Source organism: Megachile rotundata, chromosome 14, assembly GCF_050947335.1.
Source record: "Megachile rotundata isolate GNS110a chromosome 14, iyMegRotu1, whole genome shotgun sequence".
In the NCBI taxonomy this organism is placed as follows: Eukaryota; Metazoa; Arthropoda; class Insecta; order Hymenoptera; family Megachilidae; genus Megachile; species Megachile rotundata.
Window position 1 is genome coordinate 14,725,686 of NC_134996.1, and position 9,241 is coordinate 14,734,926.

The 9,241-nt window shown below is 29.1% G+C and overlaps 4 protein-coding genes across 6 annotated transcripts; 2 read left to right on the forward strand and 2 right to left on the reverse strand.

Annotated features, from left to right (window-relative positions):
• Positions 1-130: 130 nt before the first annotated feature.
• CSN3 (COP9 signalosome subunit 3) lies at positions 131-2,166 on the forward strand. The gene is made up of 4 exons (XM_012295213.2): positions 131-342; positions 675-935; positions 1,012-1,736; positions 1,815-2,166. Exons 1-4 carry the CDS (start codon positions 288-290, stop codon positions 2,109-2,111), a joined length of 1,338 nt encoding a protein of 445 aa, XP_012150603.1. The 5' UTR covers positions 131-287; the 3' UTR covers positions 2,112-2,166.
• Positions 2,167-3,032: 866 nt separating this feature from the next.
• Positions 3,033-3,872, reverse strand: Nrk1 (nicotinamide riboside kinase). Its single transcript, XM_076539616.1, has 2 exons — positions 3,352-3,872; positions 3,033-3,264 (listed from the first exon to the last, which is right to left on the reverse strand). Exons 1-2 carry the CDS (start codon positions 3,701-3,703, stop codon positions 3,041-3,043), a joined length of 576 nt encoding a protein of 191 aa, XP_076395731.1. The 5' UTR covers positions 3,704-3,872; the 3' UTR covers positions 3,033-3,040.
• Positions 3,873-4,233: 361 nt separating this feature from the next.
• LOC100876180 (uncharacterized) lies at positions 4,234-5,024 on the reverse strand. The gene is made up of 4 exons (XM_003707521.3): positions 4,885-5,024; positions 4,723-4,812; positions 4,501-4,649; positions 4,234-4,432 (listed from the first exon to the last, which is right to left on the reverse strand). Exons 1-4 carry the CDS (start codon positions 4,946-4,948, stop codon positions 4,310-4,312), a joined length of 426 nt encoding a protein of 141 aa, XP_003707569.1. The 5' UTR covers positions 4,949-5,024; the 3' UTR covers positions 4,234-4,309.
• Vps39 (vacuolar protein sorting 39) lies at positions 5,017-9,098 on the forward strand. Of its 3 annotated transcripts, none has more exons than XM_076539610.1 (12): positions 5,017-5,157; positions 5,232-5,307; positions 5,430-5,669; positions 5,736-5,985; positions 6,058-6,290; positions 6,373-6,617; positions 6,709-7,140; positions 7,211-7,528; positions 7,609-8,035; positions 8,106-8,213; positions 8,291-8,615; positions 8,692-9,098. In XM_076539610.1, the coding sequence occupies exons 2-12, from the start codon at positions 5,238-5,240 to the stop codon at positions 8,753-8,755; spliced, it is 2,712 nt and encodes a 903-aa protein (XP_076395725.1). In that variant the 5' UTR covers positions 5,017-5,157; positions 5,232-5,237; the 3' UTR covers positions 8,756-9,098. The 3 variants fall into 3 exon arrangements, with proteins under 3 accessions (XP_076395725.1, XP_003707577.1, XP_076395726.1); XM_003707529.3 differs by having other exon boundaries at positions 5,496-5,669; XM_076539611.1 differs by lacking the exon at positions 8,106-8,213.
• Positions 9,099-9,241: the final 143 nt, after the last annotated feature.

Genomic DNA, 9,241 nt, shown 5'->3' on the forward strand with positions numbered 1-9,241 from the left:
AAGTAGTAACTATTGTTATTAGCGATACAACATAAACTTGAATTCATCCAATTTTCAGGAAAGAGTTACTTTCCGTACAATATTGCTATTTAAATAATCACTTGGTGGCAATATACTAGAGGGAGTTAAATGTAACCGGCTATTCTCGTAACGTAACATGCTTCAGAGCATTCCGGTTACCTGTTTCAAAACGTCATCTTTGGTCATCGTTTGTTCGCGATAATAATTTCTGTAAATACGATTCACCACTGATCAAAGGTGGTGATGAGAAAAAGACATTTGCAGTAATGGCGTCAGCATTGGAGCAGTTTGTAAATAACGTGCGGACGCTTTCGAAGCAAGGTACGACAGATGTTTGGATCTTCTCTAGTTTTATGGCATAACCTCTAAAAAGGATCTCAAAAGATTATTAATGTATTGCATTGTTTCGAAATGATCTCTCCTTCAATGAACTAACATCTTTGTTGATAATGTATTTGTAGTATAATGCTGAATGATTTTCACATTTGATTTAATTCAAATCATTTCAATGATGTTCAGTTTCTATATTAGGTGTACCGATGGTTGAATCTTAGATGTGTGTATCAACATGTCTTTTTGTTACTTATAAGGGATTCTAATATTACAAATAAACATTGTTGAAAAACAGTATTCAATTGTATCATGATTTATAGGTAACTTTCGTGAGCTAACAGAGATAATAACTAAAAGTACAGATGTCTTAATTAAGAATGGACCACACCTAGATAATGTTTTGGAAACACTGGATCTACAAGAACATTCATTAGGGATTTTGGCAGTGTTATGTGTAAAATTTTCATTACCTAATCCCAATGGTCCAAATAATGTTGATGCTTATAAACCACTATTTAATCAAGTTCAAGAATTTATCATTGGTTGTAATGGTGAACAAGTTAGATTTGCTCCAGATATATGTAAGTTATTTTTTTCTTATTTTTAATTTATTTATCAAAAATAATTTGTTTAACATGAATCATTTCTGTGTTGTAGATGCAGAACTATGTCATTTTTTTAGTCAAACATTGATTGAATTAAAAATACCATTACGAGGTATTGAATTATTGCGTCGTGCAATACGTAAAATACAACTCTTTGATAGCCAGCTTACTTCAATACATGCTGATCTTTGTCAACTATGTCTTTTGTCTAAATGTTTCAAACCAGCACTTGAATTTCTTGACATTGATGTCACTGATATCAGTCAAGAAGAGGGACAGTTTGATCCAAAATACTTTTTACTTTATTATTATTATGGTGGTATGATATACACAGCACTAAAAAACTATGACAGAGCATTATACTTTTTTGAAGTGTGTGTAACAACACCTGCTATGGCAGTTAGTTACATAATGTTGGAAGCCTACAAGAAATATATTTTGGTTTCTTTAATATTGCATGGAAAAGTTTTGAACTTGCCTAGGTACACAAGCCAAGTGGTTAATAGGTACATGAAACCATTGAGTCAGCAATATCAAGGGTTGGCTACAGCTTATCAGATGAATAGCTGTGAAGAGGTTCAAAATATTATTACTAAATACCAACAACTTTTTACAAGAGATCACAATATGGGCCTTGTAAAACAAGTACTCAGCTATTTATATAAGAAAAATATACAAAGGTTGACAAAGACTTTTTTGACTCTTAGTTTAAGTGATGTTGCAAGTAGAGTTCAATTAGCAGGACCTGCTGATGCAGAAAAATATATATTAAATATGGTAAGTATCTCCCTTTAAACATAATGTTTAATATGAATGTATTTAACTGATATACACAAACATTGCATATAAATTCAGATTGAAGATGGAGAAATTTTTGCAACAATTAATCAAAAAGATGGGATGGTAGTATTTCATGATGATCCAGAAAAATATAATTCACCACAAATGTTGGCCAAACTCGAAAAAGAAATGGCAGCATGCATGGAGTTAGACAAGCGGGTAGTTGAAATGGAAGAAGAAGTTATTCTTACACCCCAATACATTCGGAAAGTTTGTGGACAAAATGATCAAGATGATCAAACAGCTGGACCTGCTCCAACAAATGTAACAAATGTGCAAGGTCAACCTAAACATAACACGTATTCCATGTAACATATACACGTCGTTGTGCGTTATCTTTATTAAAAAAAGAAAATGAATGAAAAAATCTTGTTAAAAATGAAGATTCAGTCACTCAAAAGCCTGTTTTGGATGAGGATAGAAATCCAAACATTTGGCTAAACATTATCTATTTTGTATAAAGTAAATATTATTATTATTATTACATAAGTGATATTGAAAAAAAAACAACGAAAAACTATTTAAAAATTAGCAGTATCGTTTTTCGAATCTCTAATAGCAAATACTGATTGATAAGTTGTGAGCTATAAATCGTATCCATAAAAGAGTTACAAACTCAAATGTGCTTTATTTTCTAAGCCTTATACAATTAATTTTTGTACTAAATACATTATGCATATAGAATGAAATTTAAAATTGTTTATTTAATGATTATTTAGCATCTGAAACAGGCTTTACACGTATTGTGAGAACAAATTGTATATGTGTAGCTAGAATATTGTGATAAATAACTGCAAAATTATTACATTTATAACATAAACAATAAGTAAATTATATTTGTTTCATGCATGGGCATTTTCAAAGAAGTTCATGAAATCGGGTTCGTTATTAATAATATGATAATGACATATGTACATATATTTATCGCTGAAACGAAAAAAAAGAATAAGAAAACATGTTTACTTATGATTTATAAAAAAATGCTCAATACACAATTGTACCAGGTAAGTACACTATGCATTTTATAATAAAACCAGAAGTGACCATTTATATAAAAAATTTATTATACAAAATTGATGTAATTGGTTGACCCTAAACTTAGCCAAGGAATGTTTGAAATTTATATTATAAAAAACATGTTATTTTAATTAAATATTTTATTAAACATTTTGGAATGTATAGCAAATTTTTTTTTAAACTAATGTTTAACTACGTTTTAACTTATAATAATGATTAAAACATCAAGATAATTTTTCTTTTATTTGTGCATACATCGTTCGAAATATTTCTTCTGTATCTTTTGATCCATCAATGAATGTTATAGTTTTGCATAAATTTTGATCTTCCATTATTTCATTTTTGTATTTCAAATATTCTGGCCATACATATTTTTCGAAGTATCCGGGAACATCTCGTGGCTCATAATCTCTTTTGTCCCTTCTTTCCCAACAAATTTCTTTGGGTACTGTTAAAAAATACTTCATATCACATAAATTCGTAATAACCTTACACTTAAAGAGCAAATAACCATCTAAGATCAGAATATTTTTACAATTTCTTCCCGTTACATTATCTTCACTTAATGGAGATTCAATTAATTTAAAAATATCAGATCGCATTTTGTCCATGTCCATGCTAGACATTATTTCCCAATTTAAATGATTAAGTTCAGGTATTTTTGTGTGCCGTGGATCATCTATCGGCCAGAAATAAGTATCTTGGTTTATTGTGACTGAATTCTTTAATTCTTCACGAAGTCGATTAGTCACGGAAGTTTTACCACTACATGTTGCTCCCGATATACCAATTATGAACCATTTCTTTAAAGACATTTCGAGTATTGTACTGACACTGTTATTTCTATTATAGCTGAAATAGGTTAACTTGTGGTAGTATATACACATGCATATATGATACACGTAACTTTATATAATTACATAAGTGATGTTGATTTCAAAATCCATTGCTTAGTTAAGAAATGTCAGCAGATTCATTTACATATAGCATGTCAGAAATGTTTGTAAGATACAATTAAGTTTTTTTATTTACATCTACACTCTGTACAAAACTTATAATTCATGATGTTTACTTAATTTGTCATATGAAAAGTATGGTTTAACATGATAAGTAGTAAATAATATCAATCCGCCAATGAAACATAGTCCCAAAATTGCAGGCACCATCAATGCAATGTTATGAGAAGCAAAAAGTGATCGTATTTTAATATCGTCAATAAATGGTAAAGCTATCACCCATATAGTGTAATAGAGAAATAAAATAATGGTCACAATCAGTATTGCTTTACCTGTCTTATGATCACTATTAAACATTTTAAATTTATAATTCCTACTGCATTACATGTATAGTAAAAAGTTCATTTTTATGAATAATGATCATTTTTTAGCAACAAAAAAATAAAGTACAATTTTAAATATTCATTTTAGACCTTCACAAATGTTTTAATAATTTTCACTAGTTAACTTAAAAGTATTTAAATATTGAATTAAACATTACTGATCTACATATTCTTTTTCAAATTTCTTGAAATCTTCTTCAGTAAATGCTGTAGTTTCAGGTTCTTTAGGTTTCTGTGGTTTTGGAATATATCTTTTCTTCACAGCTCGATCAATTAACTGTAAACAAGCTTTCAATTAATATAATGTTTGTTGTAAAAATTATTTGATGTAAATGTAGTTGATACCTTATTTATTGTCTTTTCATCAATATGGTTCCTACTTAGCATTAAAAGTCTTTGTACATTTTCGTCTGTTGGATCTTCTTGTGTTGCCAACTTTTTCTGTGTTTCATAAACGGTCACTTTGCTTGATCGGCCAAGAATTGTACCAAGAGCTGCGAAAATGTTTATAATTTATTGACTATTGAATAATGAATAGTATAATCATTTTAATCTAACCAAATATACCTGACTTATCGTTCCCTGATAATATTCTGTGTTTCGCAGGAATTAGATCTAGTGCACCTTTATAATTTGTATGTTTTCTTTTCTTCTTTTCTACAAGTTGAGAAGATTCGTATAATTTATGAACACATAAATATAATTTCCTTACGTAAATAAAACACAAACCTCGTTTTATTTTCTTCTCGTAACCTAATAACTCAAGTCCTTTACGTACAAGCGAATTTGACATCTTTTCAAGATAGTATTTCACTTCCTATTTTGCATAATACAGATAAATAGTAATCTCGAAGTAGCATAGTAAAACGTGGACGTGTAAAATATGAAAAATATATTACGATATCGGTGAGATTTGGACTCTCTATAGTGTAGTTTATTGTACTCCCCACTGTACAGTAAACGCGTTAAACTGTTGGTTGTCAAACGTTTCTGATAGGAGCTGTGAGTAATTGTTGATGATAAAGACATTATTCAATTTTTTGAAAAATAATTGACAAAAATTTTATTGTTTTAAGATCAAAATGCATGATGCGTACAAAGAAACGTCAATATTAAATATTTCTGTACAAATAGAATCTATGGCTGCATATGGTAAGTGATATGTAACCTCTATGTTAAAAGTGTTATTATAATTTTGATTAATTGAAGTACTTTAATTTTAAAGTTATTTACAGCTTTCATACTGCTTCTTCTTTATGTTTTAATCAATTTAGATGTTTTGGTAACTATAGGATTAATAGTGTGTGAGCATATAATAACAATGAGATGTTTCATTTTAGATGACAATTTATTAATTGGTACTAGAGAAGGTCATCTACTTATGTATAATGTACCTTCTATATCAGATGATAATTATAAATTGGAATTACTACGTCATAGCAAAAATTTTAACAAAAAACGTATCAATCAAATAGATGTTGTGCCAGAGCATAATTTATTAATAATTTTAACAGGTACTCTCATTTTTATGTTTTAGTTTCTACCGAGACAAGCATTCTGATGATCCTTTTCTTTTATAGATAATATTATATGCATTCATGATTTAAATTCACCAAATTTTCAACAAATTTCTCAATTACAAAAAACTCGAGGTGCTACCCTATTTACTTTAGATGTACAAACAAGTACAATTGGTGAAAAAAATACAATTGTACGTTTATGTGTTGCTGTAAAACGTAAACTACAATTATATTCTTGGAGAGAAAAGAAGTTTGAAGAATATAAAAACTTTGAACTTTCTGTATCAGATATACCACGTGAACTGTCTTGGTATGTATAATATATATGATGTAAAATGAATTATTTATTTTCATTGCAAAATGTGTTTTATGTTAAATAAAGGTGTGGTGAGGCATTAATTTTGGGTTTCCGTGGATTATCATATACAATTTTGGATTTAAATGGAAAACCCAAAGAGTTATTTCCAACAGGCAAGTCTCCTGAACCAAGCATTACCAAACTGTCTGATAATTCCTTTGTATTAGGAAAAGATTCTCAATCTTTCATTATGGATACAACTGGGGAATTGATCCAACATAATCCATTAAAATGGTCTGATACACCAAGTGCAATAGGTATAGAATTTATAAATGTATTATTAAATTGTTATATATTTTTTCTAATTATCTTAGTGTCATATAGATTGAATTATTTTAGCATGGGATGATCCTTATCTACTTGGAATTGTACATGACAAGTTAGAAATTTACACTACAGAGGGTTGTATACATATTCAAACAATAAAGGATTTGAACAAAGCTAGATTAATATATAGATGTAAGCAGGGAAAGGTGTTTGTAGCATCAATTAGTCATATTTGGTGTGTCAAAGCAATTGATGTAACACACCAAATTAGAACACTACTTGAACAAGCTCAATTTCAGTTGGCACTGAAACTAACTGTATGTAAATAATACTTTTGAGTTTGTAAGACAATTAATTGTTGTTAATAATAATTATAAATTCGTTAAAATATGTTTTATAATATTTTAGAGTTTATCAGATATATCTGAAGAAGAGAAAGTTAAACAAACATATAAAATCCAAACATTATATGCTCATCATCTCTTTCGTAATAAAAGATTTCAAGATGCAATGGATTTATTTTTAAAAATAGGAACAGATCCATATGAAGTAATTACATTGTTTCCTGATCTGGTTACTCCTTCAAGTAATAATTCAGAAGCAAGTGATCCTACTTTTCCCAAATTACAAGATCATGATTTAGAAAAGGGTTTGCGTGCATTGATAGTTTTCCTTACTGAAGTTAAGCGTAAATTGCTTGGTGATTCAAAATCAAAGGAGAAAGATAAAGATAACAATAAAGAAAAAAGTGTAATCGAAGGAGAGAAAAATATGACAGCAGTGGCTACAGAACAACTTTTAAAAATTATAGACACAACTTTGTTAAAATGTTATGTACAGGTAAAAATTTGCTACAAATGATAAATAGTTATGAGCTAAAGAATATTTTTTAATACGTTTTTTCTTTCAGACTACTGATGCATTAATAGCACCATTACTTAGATTGAATCATTGTCATTTAGCAGAAGCTGAGAAAACTCTGTTAATGCATCAAAAATATCCTGAGCTTATCATACTGTATCAGACTAAAGGACAACATAAAAAAGCATTAGAACTTCTGGAAAAACATGCGAAGGAGAATGATTCTAGTTTAAAGGGTACTGAAAGAACAATACAATACTTGCAACATCTTGGAAAAGACCATATGGATTTAATTTTAAAATTTGCTGGGTGGGTCTTGAATGAAGATCCAGAACAAGGGATTAGAATTTTTATGGAAGATATACAAGTAATATGCGATACGAAATCTTTTATATAATTACTATTATTCTCATACAAGTTACACACATAACATGTTTGTAATTATAGGAAGTTGAACAATTACCAAGACCAAAAGTATTAGACTATCTTCTCCGTTGTCACAAAGATTTAGTTATAACATACTTAGAACATGTTGTACACGTCTGGGAAGACACTAATCCATTGTATCATAATGTTTTAATACATCAGTATAAAGAAAAATGTTTAACATCCATGAGCGAAAATGCAACGCCAGCCGAAAAACAAACTGCACAGCATATTAGACAGAAATTACAGCAATTTTTGGAGAAATCTGTGCATTATACTCCAGAAACGATATTAGTACATTTCCCCTTCGATAATTTGTTCGAGGAACGGGCAATCATTCTTGGACGACTAGGACACCATCAACAAGTAATATCTATTTACGTCGGTCTCCTTAATGACACAGCAAAAGCCATTGAATATTGCAACAGTGTGCATGCTAGGTATCAAAGTACGTATTAACATGAATATTGAAAGCAATCGTTTATAAATATATACAATTATCATCTTGTCATTTTAAGAGCAAGACAGTGTAGATAAGCAAAAACAATCTGATGGAGCAGATGAGGTTTATGTCTTGCTTATTCAACAACTGTTAAAACCTGATAATGAAGGATTTTTGATGACAGGTAGAATTTTAATACAAGTGGTAATTCAGTGATTTGAAGTAATAAATGATATTATACTTAAAATAATGTTATTTTAGGACGTAATCCAGAAATTCAAAGAACACCACAACCTGACTTAGAAATGGCCCTTCAGATACTTGAAAAACATGCATCAAAAATAAATCCATTGAAAGCAATAGAGGTTCTGCCAGATACAGTTCCTATAGGTAGAATCAAACACTTTTTAGAAGTCAGCTTACAAGAGAAATTAAATGCTAGGAGGAAGATACAAGTCTTAAAAGGATTATTATATGCTGAACATTTACAAGTACAAGAGCAACGAATGCATTACGAATCACAGAGTGTTCTTATGACGGAATTTAATATATGTCCAGTATGTAAAAAAAGATTTAGTAATCAGAGGTTTGTATTTATACTTTATATGAGCAGTGTAGATTTATTACTATATGATAAAAATGTAATATAAATTATTTTTTAGTGCATTTGCGAGGTATCCAAACGGTGATATTGTACATTACTCGTGTCAAGATCGTAAAGGATAAGTTGCATATAGTTCAGATATATTTATTATACTATTTGTTAAGCAATGTAAAATGTACACTCTGCTGTACCTCTGCTCATGCTATGTATATAAATGTACACATTTTCCATTTGCCTTCCTACATGAATTTACTGTGATCTACTCTTAAGTTTATCGTTGATCGTTAATATTTCATTTAAAATTCTATTTTTTAATGAAGGGACTAAGGGTGCTTAAGTTCCTTTATTTTTATACGCACGTGTATGTATGTATTACACGTATCCATATATAATTTTTAGTTATTTGTAACGTGAATAATTTATATTTTTAAAACGATAATTGAAAATATATATAATTTTTAATTTTCCCGTTTTAATTATTCAAAAAGCATTTATAAGAATATGAATACATATTTAAATAATACATGCGCTTTGTGTGACATATTTTGAGCATTTTTCTTCGTTTTTACTATTTTAAATAATCGATATACTTTTTTTCTGTAATTTTA

Bases quoted from the DNA above. Each gene is read 5' to 3' on its own strand.
- CSN3 (XM_012295213.2), top strand. From the start codon at position 288: ATGGCGTCAGCATTGGAGCAGTTTGTAAATAACGTGCGGACGCTTTCG. The intron at 343-674 runs GTACGACAGATG...CATGATTTATAG, and splicing joins GCGGACGCTTTCGAAGCAAG to GTAACTTTCGTGAGCTAACA. The intron at 1,737-1,814 runs GTAAGTATCTCC...ATATAAATTCAG, and splicing joins AAAAATATATATTAAATATG to ATTGAAGATGGAGAAATTTT.
- Nrk1 (XM_076539616.1), bottom strand. From the start codon at position 3,703: ATGTGTATATACTACCACAAGTTAACCTATTTCAGCTATAATAGAAAT. The intron at 3,265-3,351 runs GTAAAAATATTC...ATTTTTTAACAG, and splicing joins TAATGTAACGGGAAGAAATT to TACCCAAAGAAATTTGTTGG.
- LOC100876180 (XM_003707521.3), bottom strand. From the start codon at position 4,948: ATGTCAAATTCGCTTGTACGTAAAGGACTTGAGTTATTAGGTTACGAG. The intron at 4,650-4,722 runs GTATATTTGGTT...ACATTTTCGCAG, and splicing joins ATCAGGGAACGATAAGTCAG to CTCTTGGTACAATTCTTGGC. The intron at 4,433-4,500 runs GTATCAACTACA...GCTTGTTTACAG, and splicing joins ATGAAAAGACAATAAATAAG to TTAATTGATCGAGCTGTGAA.
- Vps39 (XM_076539610.1), top strand. From the start codon at position 5,238: ATGCATGATGCGTACAAAGAAACGTCAATATTAAATATTTCTGTACAA. The intron at 7,141-7,210 runs GTAAAAATTTGC...TTTTTCTTTCAG, and splicing joins TGTTAAAATGTTATGTACAG to ACTACTGATGCATTAATAGC. The intron at 8,616-8,691 runs GTTTGTATTTAT...ATTATTTTTTAG, and splicing joins AAAAGATTTAGTAATCAGAG to TGCATTTGCGAGGTATCCAA.